The sequence below is a fragment of the Lipotes vexillifer genome, unplaced genomic scaffold, assembly GCF_000442215.2.
Source record: "Lipotes vexillifer unplaced genomic scaffold, Lipotes_vexillifer_v1.1 scaffold683, whole genome shotgun sequence".
Lineage (NCBI taxonomy): Eukaryota > Metazoa > Chordata > Mammalia > Artiodactyla > Lipotidae > Lipotes > Lipotes vexillifer.
The window spans coordinates 310,697-329,316 of record NW_006779881.1 but is presented as its reverse complement, the minus strand read 5'-3'; the positions used below and the strand labels follow the sequence as shown (position 1 = coordinate 329,316).

The 18,620-nt window shown below is 47.6% G+C and overlaps 2 protein-coding genes across 3 annotated transcripts in view; both read left to right on the top strand.

The window, feature by feature from the left end:
- The window catches only part of ERMAP (erythroblast membrane associated protein (Scianna blood group)), a 7,686-nt gene extending 112 nt beyond the window's left edge, over nt 1-7,574 (top strand). The window contains exons 2-10 of the mRNA XM_007453023.1: nt 91-107; nt 700-832; nt 1,691-1,723; nt 2,730-2,762; nt 4,567-4,587; nt 5,374-5,394; nt 5,487-5,513; nt 5,621-5,647; nt 6,850-7,574. Of these exons, the coding sequence (XP_007453085.1) occupies nt 91-107; nt 700-832; nt 1,691-1,723; nt 2,730-2,762; nt 4,567-4,587; nt 5,374-5,394; nt 5,487-5,513; nt 5,621-5,647; nt 6,850-7,574 (1,037 nt within the window). The remainder of the gene's footprint in view (nt 1-90; nt 108-699; nt 833-1,690; nt 1,724-2,729; nt 2,763-4,566; nt 4,588-5,373; nt 5,395-5,486; nt 5,514-5,620; nt 5,648-6,849) is intronic.
- Nucleotides 7,575-11,380: 3,806 nt separating this feature from the next.
- On the top strand, nt 11,381-17,363 carry ZNF691 (zinc finger protein 691). 2 transcript variants are annotated; one of them, XM_007453003.1, is made up of 2 exons: nt 11,381-11,391; nt 15,769-17,363. In XM_007453003.1, the coding sequence occupies exon 2, from the start codon at nt 15,877-15,879 to the stop codon at nt 16,732-16,734; it is 858 nt and encodes a 285-aa protein (XP_007453065.1). In that variant the 5' UTR covers nt 11,381-11,391; nt 15,769-15,876; the 3' UTR covers nt 16,735-17,363. The 2 variants fall into 2 exon arrangements, with proteins under 2 accessions (XP_007453065.1, XP_007453066.1); XM_007453004.1 differs by lacking the exon at nt 11,381-11,391 and adding an exon at nt 14,779-14,816 and having other exon boundaries at nt 15,861-16,836.
- Nucleotides 17,364-18,620: the final 1,257 nt, after the last annotated feature.

Below are 18,620 nucleotides of genomic sequence, written 5' to 3'. Positions count from 1 at the left end.
TCTTTCCCTGCCTGCGACATCTGACAAAGGGGTTCCAAGAATAAGGAGGCCAGGCCCAAGGCCTTATTTCTTCTTGGGTGCATGTTCCAGAGGGCAGGCCGGGCTTGGTGAGCCTCAGTCTCTCTCCGGGGGTCACGCAGTGCTGAGCAAGAACTCACATCCAGCTTAGGCTCTTCGCCACTTGTCCTAGAGCCTCTCCTGCTGTTCTTTTCTTCACTAGTTTTTCCTTCCGTCCTTCTTTCTCTCCTGTCTAGATGTTCGGCTTGCTGCTGTAACACCATAGAAATTGTTTTGCCCCTGCTGATAGGGCTCAGGCAAAGAGTTCGCTGACTGCTGTTCTATCTCAGAGTGAGGATTTGAAGGGGGAGCAGATGGGTGCTCATAAGAAGACTATAGCGGTTCCTGAGGAAGCACCTCCAGTTCTCCAAAGTCTCGGGCAGGATGAGATTGTGGTTGAGATGCTGAGTTTGAATCAATGTCTTCAGGCAGGACCATTGAAACCAATCCTGAGAGATAAACATCTCACTTTAAAGTCATTCCTGGTCATCTGGGGTTTGAGTCACTGAGAGAAGCAGAGAGCCTCACCAACTTGGCTGGAGGTCTCTCTCAAGGTGATGGAGGCAGTTGGGATGTGCCTGAGTCACCTGCCATTCGAGGTGGGGCCCTTGCCATGGAGAAGCTCTCAGAGGGTGGTCACAGGTGGTTTCTGTTTCAGCCCCATCTCCAGGGAGGTTCTCCTCATCAGCAGTGGCTCTTGCTGTGATCCTGCCTGTCCTGGGGATTTTCATCATGGTGGGCATTTACATCATCTGGAAGCAAAGAAGGTCAAAAGGTAACTAAGTGGTAAGGGAGCCCAGGCTGGCAGGAATTGGTACTGCAGCCTCTCTAGGAAAAGGCTGGGAGGAAGCAGACAGAGACCTAACAGTTATCCACAGGTTGTCTGGGAGAAAACTGGTAGAGCTGTGTTCTGGGGACCCACATTGAAGAGAGGATCAAAGAAAGTGCAGAAAGCTCCTGGTCAGAGCTGTGAATTAATTAGAAGACTGGCATGATGCCAGTCTTCTAATTAAGAAATCCAGGGCTTCCCTGGTGGCGCAGTGGTTGAGAATCTGCCTGCTAATGCAGGGGACACGGGTTCGAGCCCTGGTCTGGGAAAATCCCGCATGCCACGGAGCAACTAGGCCCATGAGCCACAACTACTGAGCCTGCACGTCTGGAGCCTGTGCTCCACAACAAGAGAGGCTGCGGTAGTGAGAGGCCCAGGCACCGCGATGAAGAGTGGCCCCCGCTTGCCACAACTAGAGAAAGCCCTCACACAGAAACGAAGACCCAACACAGCAAAAAAAAAAAAAATTAATTAATAAACTCCTACCCCCAACATCTTAAAAAAAAGAGAGAGAAAGAAATCCAATCATATCCATTAGATAAAACCCTCATTAATATGGTGGCATTTCATGGCTCGCAGGGTTGCCAAGGACCTTGAAAGTCACATAACTGAACACTCCTTTCCCTGTCTGATGGTTTGAAGACCATCTAATCCTTTCTAATGGTCACACACCCACAGCAACAAGGAGCAAAGTCCTGCTCAGGCAGCTTGTGGTCCCTTGGACAGCTCTGCCTGTTAGAAAAGGCCCTTCCTTAAGCCGAGCTGACATCTCTCTCTCTCTCTCTCTCTCTCTCTCTCTTCCAGAGAGGCTTCTCTATGAACATGCAATGGAGGTAGGTGAGTGTCCTGGGCTGGGCAGGTATGTTTCTCTGTTTTGTTCATTTTTGTGTCCCCAGGGCCCACTAATCTAAATTCCGGACCTGAAGATCCCAGCATCTGCTGGGTGGTGACGGTGGTGGTGGTGTCAAAACCTGTTGTTCCCAGTTTCTGCTGACTCTTCCTTGTAATAGCTTGCCTTCCAGTATGTCTGGTGATTTTGTCTCTGAGCTCATGGCTTGATCTTATCCTGGGGGAGTTGTGTAGGTCTAAGGTAGGGGACCCGTTTAGTCATTCAACAAATAATTGATAATTCTCTGCTAAGTGGTGCAGACTATACCAGATGCTGAGGACACAACAGTGAGTGAAAGCGGACATGGTCTTTGCCTTCTTGGAACCTTCCGTCTAGTCAGGGAGGTATATGTGCATTAAATAATTACACAAATAAATGTGTACAGAAGCCACCAAAGGAAGTTCTGAAGGCTGGGAAGGCGGTGACTGGGTGGAACCAACCAAACTTCAGGGATGGCAGATGAGTTTCCAGATGATGTTCCCAGTTATGTTTGATCTGGAAGACAGACAGGCATGGGGGAAGAGGGAATAGGAAATCACCCACAGCTTGAGAAAGAAACATGGTGCAAAAGTGAGGGGAAAGGTGGCAGAAGGTGCTGCTGCAGAGTTAGGCGGGGACCAGCATGTGAGGCCTTGCGGATCCCATGAAGGGTTTTCGTCTTTCTCCTTGGAGCTGTGGAGAAGCTGCAAATGGGCTATCCTGACCAGAATTGTGCTTCCAGAAAGCTCTCTCTGGCTGCTCTGTTGAGAGGAGACCAGAGGGAGCGAAACAGAATTTGAGGGCAATTTGGGCCGCTCTTTCTGGCATCCAAATGAGAGAGATGAGGGCCTGGATCAGGGAGGTGGAGGTGGAGATAGAGGGGGACAGGTTCAAGAGCCCATAAACTCAATAGGAAGCAGGGACCCTCAAGGTAATGTCACAGAATCTCATTTTCTTTTACTTTCGTTCCTCTAGAAAATCTTCTCTCAGACCATGCAAAAGAAAAAGGTAATTATATATATAGAATAAGAGGTAGGGAACAAATAACATTTTTTCTCCTACATAAATGCTGATGGTTGTTATACATACAATATATATGTGGTGTATGTGTATACACACACGCACACACCCACACACACACCCCACACATATATTCTCTGTTAATACCATTGGAATTTATTTTTTAATATCAAGGGGTTATAGGGTTGGTAGCAGTGGCCGAAGGGATGCCTGGGGTCAAAATTCATAGGTTCCTTCATTGGCTTTCCCACCAATAACCTAAAAAGAAGATTCACATACTATTTTAACATATATTAAAATGGTATTATAGGAGGATCCATACAATCTTTGCATTGAGAGAGGTGGTATGATACAGTGGGAGGGGCATAGGCTCTGGAGTCAGCAGCACCTGGCTCAGATCTGCCACTTGCTGGCTGGGTTAAGTCGCTTTACTGCTCTGAGCTTTGGTTTCCTCATCTGTAAAATGGGGATAATAAATCTCTTCACCCGATTATTTTCAGGATTAAAAGAGACAACTTAAAAAAAAAAACCCACACAACTCCTACTACAGTGCCTGAAAACTTTCCCTGACTGCCATTTTGTCTTCATTAATTGAATGTTTGCTCTGGGCCACTGAGGGTAAAAGACAGACACCCCAGGTACCAAAAAGCAGGTGGGGCTCTGCCCTCTGAAAGCCTAGCTGGGAAGACAAGTCGCTGGCTCAGAAATGGCTCCACCTGCAGTGATTTTGGCATCTCCTCCCTTCCCCCCCTCACATCTGCTCCAGGCTAGTTAAAGCATGGGGATGCACACCTCAGGGACACAATGACCGTCGTGTCCTAGAAGGGAAGGAACAGTGTGGTGTAGTAGGGAAGGCCTCCAACTAGGAATCAGACAGACTTCGGTTTGACTCCTGCCTCCTTGGCCACTTACCAGCTGGATAATCTGGATAAATTTCCATGTCCCTCTGAGCCTCAGACCACCAGTCTGTAAAATGGGAATAATAATTATATGCACCTCATATTGTTGAGCGGATTCAGGGCCTACGTCATAAAAACAGGACACACAAAATGGAGGCTCTTTGTAGTGGGAATGGTAAAAATAAACCGTTATCTTGTTAGGGGCCATATCATATTCAGCTTCACTGCCCCAATGCCCAACACCTAACATATGCCCAGCCCTTAGTACAGGGCCTGGCAGTGAACTCAAATGTATAATTTCAACTCTGTGGCAGGGCCAGTGCTAAGGGGAAAATGTGGGCAGATGACCCTTCCAGAGAGGCTGCAAGTACTCCCCCAAAGCACAGAAGCATATGCACATGTCCCAGACCTTCTGGGGTCTCCAAATTCATGTTTCTCCACAGTACGTCAGCGGGGTGGGGGGAGGTTAGTGTAGAGAATAACAGCCCACATCAGTAAGTCAATGGTAGGCCTTCAGCCAGTTTTACACCATAGATACTATAAACAGTTATAAAAGGGCGGCAAGGCATACACTCATGGACACTCGGTTACAAACATATTGGAAACACTCATATGAACAGCGGAAATGAAACCAGACAGACAAAAGGAAGGGAAGAGGAACCAAAGTCAGGGTAGTCCAGGTCATCTGGAAAGTGGCACCAGCACCAGTGAATTCCCCAGTCTACCCTTAGGGGGATGTGACTGTATTGGGGGCTGATAGGATTGTCATCATTCTTTCCGCCGGGGGTGGGCTTTGGGGGCTGGGGGGCACGGGGGTGGAGTGATGAGACTTCCTGGGCCCTGGGGATAAAGTGGCAGGATCTGCTCACTCGTGCCTCTTTCTCTTTTTTTAGGACGTCTCTATAAAGCCCTCAGTAAGTTCTGCGCCTCTTCCGTGCCACAAACCTCCTGCTGACCTCTTTGCTTTATGATGAGAGTCTCAGATTCACCTCCTGGGGCAGAAGAGAGGGGGCAAGCATACTTCAAGCATGAGGGTGGGGAATTTCCTGGCTCCCTAAGGCCTCTTTTTCCTCAAATATTCTGTGCTCCTCTTTCCTGCACAATTGTTATGTAGTCACTAAATGGGAAATGTTTTAGCAAGAAGAGAGATACCATCCATAGGTGAAGACACTTCTATCACTCAGGCATGACGTTGCCTTCGGTGGGATCCAAGGTAGATGGATCCTCATTCAACTGAATATGTGGAACAATGCTTCACCTGTTCATGTATGAGACCCTCTTCATAACAACAACAACCCCAAATCCTCAGACATGTGATATGTCTATTTGATTTTACATTGAGAAAACATGCATAAGAAAATCTAATGGAAATTAGTAATAGTTCGAAATGAACTTATATTTTATTCTTCTCCTGCAACATCTACATACGTTTATGTTGCCATCACTTACAAGTGTGAGATGTGTTGTTGATTCAATCTGCAAGTCAGGTTTGGCTCCCATAGGGACTCGCTGACCCTCTGCAGTATCTCTGGGGACCCCAGGACCATGGCTGGGAGCCACTGCTGTTGGAAACACTGTCATGGGGAAAGTTCAGGGTATTGCTAGTGGGGATCTACTCTGGGAATGCGGTTGGGATGGGACTGGAGCATCACAGGCATGTACAAGCCCTCATTCTGATTTGTCAAATTGTTATTCTTTAGAGAAACTCCGGCGTGAACTGAGTAAGTTCCCCTGTTCTTATAACTTCTATACCAACTTATGTTGATTCTATGTTTCCAGTGAAAGCTCACTCCTCTTGTTTCTTCTTTTGTAGAGTTAAAGAGAGCTGCAGCAAACTCAGGTGAGGTGCACTCTCCCTGTCCCCCCACTCTACCTGCCCCCACTCCACCTGCACCAGGAGGTCTCCATTTCTCCATCACTTTAACAATCCCTTTTTCTGTCTTTCAGGCTGGAGAAGGGCCCGGCTACACTTTGGTAAGTTGCACCAGTTTAATGGATCCACATTTCAGAGCCCATTGCTCTGTTCCTTTGGAAGGCAGACTGTAATTTAAAAAAAAATTTAAGTCAAATCTGTTTCTCTGGTTATCAAATTTTAAAAATCTTTGATTCAGAAAGTCTCACTTCTTTTAGAACACTGATAAAGATTTGGTTTACTCTTCTTATGGGTTTTCTCTGATTTTTGAGATTTTTCTTAAGTTCATTGGTTACTTGTATTTTATCTTTTTGGCTTGTCTGCGCCTGTCCTATTCTGGCTACTTTACGACTTGTGGGGACTTTTTCTATATTAACTCTTGGTCCTATTTTTCACAAAATATTTTTCTGAGTTTTTCATTTGCATGTTAATTTCCTCATTGTATTTTTTTTTTTTTTTGGATGCATGAGTGTTTTATTTTTCTGAAGCCTCAGTAGTTGTAGCACACAGGCTCAGTAGTTGTGGCTTGTGGGTTCTAGAGCGCAGGCTCAGTAGTTGTGGCACACAGGCTTAGCTGCTCCGCGGCATGTGGGATCTTCCTGGACCGGGGATAGAACCATGCCCCCTGCATTGGCAGGCGGATTCTTAACCACTGTGCCACCAGGGAAGTCTCTCTATATTACCATGTTAAAATGATAATAATAAGCAATAATTTTAGCTGAGAAAAGGAGCATCACACACTCACTGTGTGAACAAGGCACTATCTCACGCATTAGCTCATCAAATCTGCACAACAGCTTCTCCAGCATATTATTCAGTGCTGCTATTATTCCTTCTTTACAGATGAAGAAACTAAGGTTTTGAGGTGAATAACAAGCCCAGGGTCACATAACTAGCTTGTGGCAGAGCTGGGACTCAAAACATGCTACCTAGCTACAGGGTCTAACATCAAAGCCTGTTTATTATCATGCATTAGATTCCTTTGGACCAGCAAAGACAAAGGCAGTTATTTCCTAAGAATTAAGGCAGCTTCACAGATGGGTGAGAAACACTTCCTATTTTACTTAGTAGACCACCAGCAGATCTAGGAGACTGAAAGATAGTTTTCTTTAGTTCCAGGACATGTGAAGGTGAGGGCACCATAAACTAAAATGGGCCGATGACAGTGGTTGCAGACCTAGGGATGATTATTCCCTCCAAAGCTACTCAAAGATCCCTTGAGACCTAGCCGTCTCAAACCTCACCTCTCTGTGACTCTCTGCAGTGACGGTGACCCTGGACCCAGACACAGCGCATCCCAAACTCATCCTGTCTGAGGACCGCAGGTGTGTGAAGCTTGGAGACACAAGGCAGCCTGTGCCCAACAACCCTCAGCGATTTGACTTCGTCGTCAGTGTCCTGGGCTCTGAGTACTTCATAGCTGGCTGTCACTACTGGGAGGTGTCTGTGGCAGACAAGAGCAAATGGGCCCTGGGGGTGTGTAGTGAGTCAGTGAGCAGGAAGGGGAAGGTCACTGCCTCGCCCGCCAATGGACACTGGCTCCTGCGACAGAATCGCAGGAATGAGTACGAGGCCCTAACATCCCCGCAGACCTCCTTCCACCTGAAAGAGCCCCCGCGGTGTGTGGGGATTTTTCTGGACTATGAAGCAGGAGTCATTTCCTTCTACAACGTGACCAACCAGTCCCACATCTTTACTTTCACCCACAGTTTCTCTGGCCCCCTTCGCCCTTTCTTTGAACCTTGCCTTCATGATGGAGGAAAAAACATGGCACCTCTAATCATCTGTTCTGAACTCCAAAAACCGGAAGAATCAACTGTCCCCAAGCCAGAAGAAAAAGGCCTTGCTAATGGAGACGTGGCCCTGCAGGTGGACCCTCTTCTGCTCCCTGCTCAGGCACCAGAGCTCCTCCCACTCACAGATATGATCCTGTCCTGGCCCTCTGATATTGGCCCAGCCCTGCAGGGGCTCAAGGTTCCTTCTTTTTAGGGATGAGCCTCATCACCTGCTCCCTGGACCCTCCAGCCCAGTGCCCTGGATTTCAGTCTCTTGGCCTAACCACCTGATTCTGGACCGTCTCTCCTCCTTTCCCCCAGGCCCCTTTGTGGTTTCTCTTATACCAACTTTCTCCCAGGGCTCAGTTCTAAACCGTGTCTTCCTTCTGGGGACTTGAAGTTTGCATTGCCCTGGAAGAATTCTTGAAAACCAAATGATGGGAATTCCCTGGTGGTCCAGTGGTTAGGACTCCATGCTTTCACTGCTGAGGGCCCAGGTTCAATCCCTGGTTGGGGAACTAAGATCCTGCAAGCTGTGTGGTGTGAGAAAAAAAAAAAAAAGACGAGAGGAAAACCAAATGAACAATCAGATTAGGTATAGGTGGTGGTGTTGAATGTGTGTCACTGAGATACAGGGGCTCTTTACTTGAGGGGCTGTTTAAAAGCACTTCATCCTGCCTCATCCTGCACTCAGGCTTGTAGTCATGAAGTTATGATGACCAGTGACTTCTTACTTATCCTGTCAAGAACTGCTTTTCTCCTTTTCTCTGTTCAGGTCTCTAGCCCCCATAGCCAGCTTTTTAAAAGTAAACATGTTTTGGATCACACACTCTTCCTTCTTTCTTCTGGAATATAGGGCAGAAGGCCAGAGGAATTAAAAATAAAAAAAGCCACCCTTTTCTATTTCCTTGATGCTGTTTACAGCATAGTTTGGTGACATTCAGGGCTAATGTACATGTTTTCAAAGCTACTTGGTGACAACCAGGTATAGGGACTTTAAACATAGTAGCCGTAATCCTGAAAAACCTCAGGAGTGCAATCAGGAAGCTGGGAGGTATGGCTTCAAACAGAGCAGCTCAGCTGTGTGTGGCCTTGAAAAGGCAGCAGTGGGTTAGGCCATCTGTTGCACTGGCCTTTTTGAATCCCCTCTGGGATTCAGAGAGGCCCAGCTAGAAAAAGTGGCAGTTTTAACCACCAGTGTAGAACCTTTTGTTCTATAAGACCATAATATTTGAAAACTTGACTATTTGTGAAGCAAACAGCCTCTGAGATCAGAGAGTATTATCTCACATAGGAAGTTGATAGACCAGGTGTGAGGATAAAATAATGAACTTGCTTTTTTGGTGTGGGTTTCAGAAAGAACCCTAATCACTCTCAAGTCACACCACATATGTGATCTGACCTCTTTGTGGTGATGTTGGCTATCAGTTTGCAGATGGGTACACAGTTCTGCCCAACAAAAAGTGGCTCTATGTGTCTGTCAGAAGTTCTCTTAGTGCCTGTATTAGGGTTCTCCAGAGAAACAGAATATATATTTTATTTTATTTTATTTTATTTTTTTGCGGTACGCGGGCCTCTCACTGTTGTGGCCTCTCCCGTTGCGGAGCGCAGGCTCAGCGGCCATGGCTCACAGGCCCAGCCGCTCCGCAGCATGTGGGATCTTCCCGGACCGGGGCACAAACCTGTGTCCCCTGCATCGGCAGGTGGGCTCTCAACCACTGCGCCACCAGGGAAGCCCCAGAATATATATTTTATATGTGTGTATACAGACACACACACACACGCACACACACACACATACACACACACACAGCAGGAAGAATATATATATTTATTTATTATAAGGAATTTGCTCACACCATTATGGAGGCTGGCAAGTCCCAAGATCTGCAGGGTTAGTCAGCAAGTTGGAGGCCCAGGTGAGCCAATGGTTTAGTTCCCATCCAAGTCTGAAGGCCCAAGACCCAGGAGATCCCATGGTGTAATTCCTGTTTAAAGGCTGACAGGCTTAAGACCCAAAAACCAATATTTCAGTTTGAGTCTAAAGTAGGAAAAAGGTTGATGACTCAGTCAGAAGGCTGTCAGGCAGGAAGAATTCTTTCTTACTTGGGGGGTGGTCAGCTATTTGGTTCCATTAGTCCTTCAACTGATTGGATCAGGCCCACCCACATTAGGGAGAGCAATTTGCTTTATTCAATCTACCGATTTAAATGTTAATCTCATCTAAAAACCCCTAAAGAAATACTCAGAATAATGTTTGACCAAATATCTGGGCACCCTATGGCCCAGTAAAATTAACCATCACAGCTCCTGAATGGAATTTTTTGTTTGCTTTTGTACAGTCCTTAAATAAAAGTTTGTTATTCATTGTTTGGCATGCTCTTATTTTCATTGTGAACGAGAAGTTGTGGGGAAAGGCTTTGGGCTGGTAAGAGAAGAGCACATTATGGGATTGGTTTTGAACAGCCTGATTCCACCCATGCAAGCTTTAACCACAGTTCAAAATAAAGCCACAGCTTTATTTCTGAATCTGCCTTCTCAGTATTTCATTTATAGCAGTTTATAAGGTAATAGCATGTATGGGGTATTTACATTTCACTCATCCATATTAAATTTCAAACATACTTTTGTGAATATCCCAGTCTTAAAACTAATTCACATTATTCACATTGGCTGCGCCCAAGGAAACTTACCAGCAGGAAAGAGAACCGACATTTATGGAGGCAGAAGCATTACATATGTTAACTCTTTTTCTTCTACTTCTTTTTTTGGGGGGCTGCAGTGCACTCCATGCAGGCCAGACCAGGGATCAAACCCATGCCTCCTGCAGCTGAAGCGCGGAGTCTTAACCACTGGACCAGCAGGGAAGTCCTGACTCATTTCATCCTTACAATAAGGAAATAATGCTCTAAATGGCTAGGTACTAGAACTGGGAGCATAAATCTAGTATATCTAGCTCTGAAGACAATACCGCTTTCTCTTTGCACTGAAATACCTTGAAGATATGAGAGGCGTGTAGAATTTTAGCATACATATTTGCTTAGACTTTCTTTTTTTAAGTTAAATCTGAAAAAAAAATCCTAATCCTGGATACGCCCTAGTGGTCTTGTTGTGTCTGAACTGATGAACTACAGTCAGGTTTAATTAAAAAGCACTCAGAAAAAACCCTGCGCAGGGGCTTTCGGAAACCGGAGGTGGTTCCTTGGACAGAGAACGTTTAGCTTCTCTGACAAATGTATTGGATTAGTTGATCTTTGAACTCCCTTCCAGGGGGAGGGACAAATTAGGAGTATGGGATTAACAGATACAAACTAGTATCCAAAAAATAGATAAGCAACAGGGATTTACTATATCATATGGGGAATTATACACAATATCTTGTAATAAACTATATAATGGAATATAATCTGCAAACAACTACCCCAAATCACTATGCTGTACACCTGAAACTAACACAATATTGTAAATCAACTATACATCAATATAAATAAATAGACTCCCTTGCAGTTCCACAATCCTTTGGCTTTAAATTACCACCAGTGAGGCGCGGGACTCTGGCTTCGCGGGGGGTCTACAGGACCATCAAGGGTCACCAACTCAGAGTAAAGAAGCACCTCTGAATTCATAACCCCTTGGAGGTCATGTAGGTTAGTTAGCTCTATATATTCTACAACTTCCCAGACCGGTGGCCCTGAACGTTGGGCTTTTAACGCCAGAGCGCAGAAGGAAATCCGACGACCTTAGAGGGAATCCAGTCTCCACCACTAAATTCTAAACTCAAATTTCTTCTTTGCGGCTACCATCTTCTACAGGACTACAACTCCCAGCAGGCCACACCCGAGGCCAAAGGTTACTGGCGGCCCTGCCCGAGTTTCTTGCCTTGTGGCAGCCAGTATAGCCAATAGCAAGGAAGGGCAGCCCTCAGGAACCAGTCCTGGAGAGGCAGGGCGGATCCTTTCAGGGTTCCGGTTCCGACTCCTTCCCCCGGCCCCCCAAGGCGGTGCTGTCCCTGATCGTACGGCTGGAGCTAGGTTGGTTGGCGTCGGGCCCGGGTTAGCGGTTGCGGGGAGGGGGCGCGCATGGCGTCGCGGGGAACTCTAAACGTGGCTCCTTCCCTCTCACCGGGCAGTTGGGGCTGTGGCTTTGCTCCCCGGACCCAGTGGGGAGCAAACGGGCCCCTGTGGTCCCTCCACCCTAACTCCTGACCCCTTCCCCCGGCCTGCACGACCAGGCTCCTGGCCCCAAACCCCTACCTTCCCGCCCTTCTCTTGGCCTTTGAGTAGTCCAGCCCCGATTACACTGACCACTTTGGGGTCAGCTTCTCCTTTTCTACCACCGCTCCGGCCCCAAGCCCGTCGGCAAGTCTGAACCCAGCTTCTGTGCTCTACAACGCTCGTGCCCTCAGACTCAGACTCCGCCCCGCTGCACGCGACCCGGCCTCTCGGTCCGGGTCCCCTGACCAGTCTCCTCGGACCTTCCGACTCTTTTGGTCCTTCTCTATCTCTCACCCCTTATCCACCTCCCCTGTACAATTCCCAGTTCTTTAACACAGTTTCCCTGATCTTTCCAAGCTCCTCTCTCCCCTTCCTCCCCCGCCAGCTCTCGACCTGATCCTAAAGACCCCGAACTAAGGCCCTTCAGACCGCTTTCCAGCTTGGCCTCTTCCCTCTAACCCAGGCCTTTGGCCTTCAGCATCAGTGATCAACAACCCCACTTTCTTGGCGCTAACTTCTTAGACCTGGCTCCTTTTCCACTGCCTCAGTCCCTTCCACCTTTGGTCCTCCCTGTACCTCTGAGCCTCCTGGGAAGACAAGCCCCATGGGCCCCTTTCTCCTTGAAATCTCTGAAATGTAATATGTAAGAGCCTCTTTACTTTACCTGCCACTGTCTTCTCAGTAGATGGTGGGCTCCCCATCTCGGTAAGTCCCAACGTTGCTCACCCATCCTGCAAGTCGTAGCTCAAAGACCACCTTTTCCGGCAAGCTGCTCATCTCTGAGCTCTTCAGGGAGATATGCCTGTGTCATCAGAACTACCGTGGCACTGTTCCTTCTTTCCTTTCTTCCTTCCCTCTTTCTCTCCTCTTCCTCCGATACTGGTGTAGTGCTAAAAGCACTGGCTTTGGAGTGATGGGCATGGCTCCCAGTTCTGCCACTCACTTGCTGTGTGCCCTTGGGCAAATTACAATTTCTCTGCTTCCACTGGAACTTAACCTTCTACACTGTATGAGTTTCTGGAGTTCATGGCCTATTTCACTGCACTGTACCATAAACTCTTTAAGGGTGGTGACTAATCTTAAATCTTTTTGCTCTTTTTTGACCCAGCATTCAGTCCTGGGTAGAGTCACAGCTTGGTATATTGTGGGTTCTCAGGATAGCAGGATTGGTAGTGAATGGAGGCCATGTAGCTCATTGCATAAAGACAGATGCTGGAGCCCTAGGTGGGATGGGCAGCGGTAGGAAGTAAATTAGATAATATCCATTCCCTTGTACTTAAAAAAAGTTTTGAGCACCAGGCCTTGTGCTGGAGAGATTACCAGAATGACCCAGTCCCTGCCCTCAAGTTGCTTATAAACTAATAGTGGAAATAGACATGTAAACAGATAACTGCAAATCACTGTAAAAGCAAGTACAAGATTCTGTGGGTGCATAAAGGAGGAAGTGGGCAGGAATTAGGAGATTGTTAAGGAATAGTGGGTGAGAATAGACACAGTAGGCATGAAATGGGTTCTGGAGACAGGCCCAGCCTTCATTCAATTCACTCAGCAAATATTTATTAAGGATCTACTAGTATGACTGCCACTGCTGTAGGAGCTGGGGTTATATTAATGAATAAAGCAAAGAACCTGGCCCTCATGGGACTTACGTTTTGCAGGGGGAGGCCAATACTAAATAATAGACATAAAAAACAGATTGTTAGGAGTTGAGAAGTGCTGTGGGGCAGGGGAGACTGAGTGAAGGGGAAGGGGTCATAATTTTTTAATTTATTTTTTTGGAGGGGTTGTAATTTTTAAAAGGTTGGTCAGGAGACAGTGAATAAGTATCGGAATAAATTGTTTCTGATTTTTTTTTTACATTTTTGAAAGTGAAGCAAGCCTATTTTTCACATCACTTATCTAGATTCTTGAAAAAGCACTCTCTAATAGGGATTGGTAAATTGTACTTCATCTCCTTTTGTTTTTTTTAATAGATCTTTTTTTTTTTTTTTTTTTTTTTTTTTTATGGGCCTCTCACTGTTGTGGCCTCTTCCGTTGCGGAGCACAGGCTCTGGCCGCGCAGGCCCAGTGGCCATGGCTCACGGGCCCAGCCGCTCCGCGGCATGTGGGATCTTCCTGGACCGGGTCACGAACCCGTGTCCCCTGCATCGGCAGGCGGACTCTCAACCACTGCGCCACTAGGGAAGCCCTTAATAGATCTTTATTGGAGTATAATTGCTTCACAATGCTGTGTTAGTTTCTGTTGTACACCAAAGTGAATCAGCCATATGCGTACATATGTCCCCATATCCCCTCCCTCTTGAGCCTCCCTCCCACCCTCCCTATTCCACCCCTCTAGGTCATCGCAAAGCACCGAGCCCGATCTCCCTGTGCTATGATGCTGCTTCCCACTAGCTAACTATTTTACATTTGGTAGTGTATATATGTCGATGCTACTCTCACTTCGCCCCAGCTTCCCCCTCCCACCCTGTGTCCTCAAGTCCATTCTCTATGTCTACATCTTTATCCCTGCCCTGCTTTTAAATAAAGTTTTATGAAAACAGACACACCCAACCATTTACAGATTTTCTATGGCTGCTTTTATGACACAATGGCAGAGTTGAGTAGCTGCAACAGAGATCCTATGGCCCCCAAAATTTACTAAACATATACTCTCTGGTCCTTTACAGAAAGTTTGCTGACCCCCGACTCCTTAAAGTTTTAAGGTACTGTCCGTATTTCACATTTTAGATTATATGTGCTGTACCATTTTTTAATTGAATTTTCCTAACAAGATCATGTAAGGGATCTTTTTCATTCTTGCCTCCTTCACAGGGCTAGCATGTAGCATCTTCAACAACTGTAGTAGCAGTTGTCATGTGCTGAATGACTAGTACTGCCACACTTTACACTGAGCATATTATAGGCATTTTCTCTAACAAAGTCCTGCCGTGTCTGTTGGTATCACAATTTTAGTGATGTGGAAGTTGAGGCTTAGAGTGGTTGAGTAATTTGCAGAGTTGTAAAGACAGTATGTGTCACTGTAGGGATCCAACCCTAAATTTAGTCGGTGTCCCTTCCATTACCGGACGCCACCTGGAGCAATTATGAAGCTTTCATTTTCTATCATCAATGCCCCGTCATAGTCTGTGCTTCCCTCCCTCATCCCTTTGTTCATGTCACTCTGTACAGTATCTCCACCAGCCCACTCTGCCTTTTGAAATGCTGTTACTTCTTCAAGGTTCAGAGGAAATACCACTCTCCTCTTATCAGTACTTTCTTCCCCTCATTCCCTGTCCTTGGCTGTCAGAACTCAAAGGAGTCTGTGCAGCTTAGCAAGCATTTGCTGATGTTTGCATAAGTAGGCCCTGTGTTGGGCACTCTGTGTGTGGGGGGGGGGCAGGGAATGTGTGTCTGGGAGACTGTATGGTGTGTGAGTGTACCTGGGTGTGTGTATGGTGTGTAATTGTATAGCCATGAATGTGGCTCTATGTGTGGGAGGGGTGTGTGTGGTATGTACGTGTGTGACTGTGTGTGTGTGACTGCGTGATATGTGTGTTGTGAGAGTGGCTGAGTGTGTTGGTGTGTGAGTATGGCTGTGTGTGGTGTGAGTCTATGTGTGAGACTGTCTGTGTACGGACTGCTGTGTGTGGTATTTGAGTGGAAGTGGGTACTGACCAATCAGAACAGACACAGCCTCGGTCCTCAGTGGGTCTTGGAGGACCCAGATGTTAAGCCTTTATTTGCTAGACTATGGTGAGGTCTGGGGAAGGGAAGGAGTGTACACTTAAGAGGATTCAAAGCTGGGCCTTGTAAACAAGTAGGAGAGCCTCAAGAATTAGAGATTCTGTTATCTTCATTTTGAAAGCAGGCAAATAGGTGGATACTTTTAAGGAAGGCTTTTCAAAAAAGATTAAACATAATGGGAATTTCAGTTAACTTAACAGTTAGGCAGAAAAATTGAACTCATCCCCAAATGGAAGCTCCTTTACTTGTAGGTGAATTCGAGTCTAGACTGTCATTGTTTAGTGGTATTAAGAAAAGTGACATTATGCAAATCATACAAATATCTTTTGGGGGTGGACAAAGCTGGGGCCTTCTTTTTGCTCTGGTGGGTAGCTTTATCTGTGGAAGTTTGTCACTTGAAAGTAAGAAAAGGCATTCTATCCGAGTATTCCAGTTAATTGAGGTTATTTCTGACGGATGGTTCCATAGGGATGGTGTATACCCACCCCTTCAACCAGGACGAAAGATTCCCTGGGGTCTGGCCTGACCCAAGGAATAAAGGTGTTGGCCATTTGTGTTCATTCTCAGGGTTCAGAGATGGGCAGTGAGAAGGAGCAGAGCCCAGAACGGCACCTGCCTGAGGAAGGGGAACGGGGTAATAAGCCATGGAGAGTGGATGACTCAGAGGGTTCTTGGATCCCAGATGGGGAGAAAGAGCATGGGCAAGCAAGCCTGCCAGAGGGGCCACAAGGGCTCTATCCAGAGAAGCCACCGCAGGACGTCATTGTCCCCGCTGGAGAGCCAGAGGACCTCTCTGCTCATCCGAGGCCCGAGGCTGATGAGAAGCCCTTTATATGTGCCCAGTGTGGCAAAACCTTCAATAATACCTCCAACTTGAGAACACACCAGCGGATCCACACAGGCGAGAAACCCTACAAGTGTTCTGAGTGTGGCAAGAGCTTCTCGAGAAGCTCCAACCGCATCCGGCACGAGCGCATCCACCTGGAGGAGAAGCACTATAAGTGCCCCAACTGCGAGGAGAGCTTCCGGCGGCACTCGGACCTCACCTCGCACCAGCAGGACCACCTGGGCAGGTGGCCCTTCCGCTGCGACATCTGCGGCAAGAGCTTCAGCCAGAGCTCGGCGCTGGCCGTGCACTACCGGACCCACCTGGAGCCGGCGCCCTACATCTGCTGCGAGTGCGGGAAGAGCTTCAGCAACAGCTCCAGCTTCGGCGTGCACCACCGCACCCACACGGGTGAGCGGCCCTATGAGTGCGCTGAGTGCGGGCGCACCTTCAGCGACATCTCCAACTTTGGGGCGCACCAGAGGACCCACAGGGGCGAGAAGCCCTACCGGTGCACGCTGTGTGGGAAGCACTTCTCCCGCAGCTCCAATCTCATCCGCCACCAGAAAACTCACCAGGGAGAGCAGGCTGGGAAAGATTCCAGCTGAAGAGGGCGAGGAAGAGAAAGAGCAGAGCATGGGACCCCAACCTAGTGCAGAAAGATCTTTAGGATCTCCTGCTGCCCCCTTGACCTCAAGCCCTTCCTCCCACTTTGGAGAGTGGTTTTCTGTTGCCTCTGAAGCCAGGATCTCCAGGAAGTCCTGAGAAGGGACTCTTGAGTAAAAATCGTCACTTTTTTTCCAGGCCGATTTCTTGTGGTAGAAAGTCAGAGGACCCCGTCTTGGCTTCACCTCCTTGGGGTGAAAGAGAAATAAGGTAGGCTTAGGATATGCTCATATCATTTGGGCAACCGTCCCCTGGCCTTTGAGGAAGTGCCTGTGAGGTGGGCATCACTGTCTGGAGGTCCTCTGTATAGTATGTGGACCGCTTAGGGCACACTGCAGTGGTCCACTAGTTCCCACCTGCTGTGCCTCAGCTGGGCTGGGAGGAGCAGGGGAGAAAGGGGCCCCCTTGGCCCAGAGAAGAGGTCTGAGGTCCTACTTCCGGAATGAAAGGGAAGCCCTCAAGGAGCCATGATCCAGGGACCCTCACACTCCCTCCTGTTTGTGACTTGTCACCCCTGCCCCAACGTGCATCTGTTTCCCCAGGGTTAGCAGTAAAAACCCTTTAATGAAAAGGACCCGTGTACTTATTTGGGGGCATCGAAGAAGTGGGGAGGTGGTTGCACCACAGCCACTCTGGAAGGGAGTTGAATTCCAAGAAGGAATGGGTGGCTGCTCTGAAAAGCAAAAGGAAGCAGCTGACTCTGAGGTTTGTGAGGAGGAAGGGGAAAAGGAAGGAAGTAATATTAACTGAGCATCTGCTCTGTGCCCTGGATTCTGCAGGTCACTTTCACATTCTTTATCTCATTTAGTTGTCGCAGCAACTGCAAGGGAGTAAGATGAGGCAAGTGAGGAAAGGTGAAGTCACTCGCTGTGAAGTCGCACAGCAGGTATGTAGCGGAGCCAGAGTTCAGACCTGGGCCTCCCTTGATTCTGAGCTGATGCGCCTTCACTACATTCACCTTGCTGGCTTCTGAAGGAGGAGCCACTTAGGGGGCTGGCCTGGGACCAAGTGATTCCCTGTAAGTGGGAGTTAGTGTGGCCTCTTGATACAGCCCTGGACCCTTTGCGCTGTGGGATGTCAGTGCCAAGCATGAGAACCTTTTCAACTTTAGATTATTGATTGACACTTATTCGGTGCCTAGGACAAATGACAGTGACAGGGAATAGGGGGTGAAGGGTGGGACAAGATGAACCTAAGGTCTGCCCTTAGTAGCAGTAGTGCAGTTCCTAACTGAACTGCTTGTTAGCGATCATGCCTGGCTTTCTGCCCTTCTGAAGGCCTGGCTCCGCATGGCAGTTTTCAGTGCTTTCTGCATGGAGGTTTAGTGTTCATCCAGATTTCCTCCGACAAATACAAAAGACCCCTCTCTATCTCTCTTGCCAGTCTGGAGCCCTGGTCTTCCAGAGTGAGGGGCCCTCCTCGTTTGTAGCCAGTTGGCAGAATGTGACTCTGGCACTGCTGATGACCTGACCTATCACACGGGATCTTGCCGCCTACCCAGGAAGGGATATGCCAGTCAGCATCCTATTCTCACAACAACCCTGTGAAGTAAGAATTACCCACATTTGACAGATGCAGAAACAGGCTTACATGGCAAGTCAGTGGCAGGGTCAGGAGCCTAACCTACTTCTGCCCAAACCCAAAGCCTGTATTTTTTCTAACCATAAAAGACGACTTCCCAAACAATTCCCTGACATTTTGTAGGATCCTTTTCAGTTTACAAAGCACTTTTATTTCATATACATTTTCCTGCTCCTTGAAAATCTCCATACAAAATATTTTAAACATATAGTCACCCAACTTGCATGTATGAATTGCTCCCTAATAA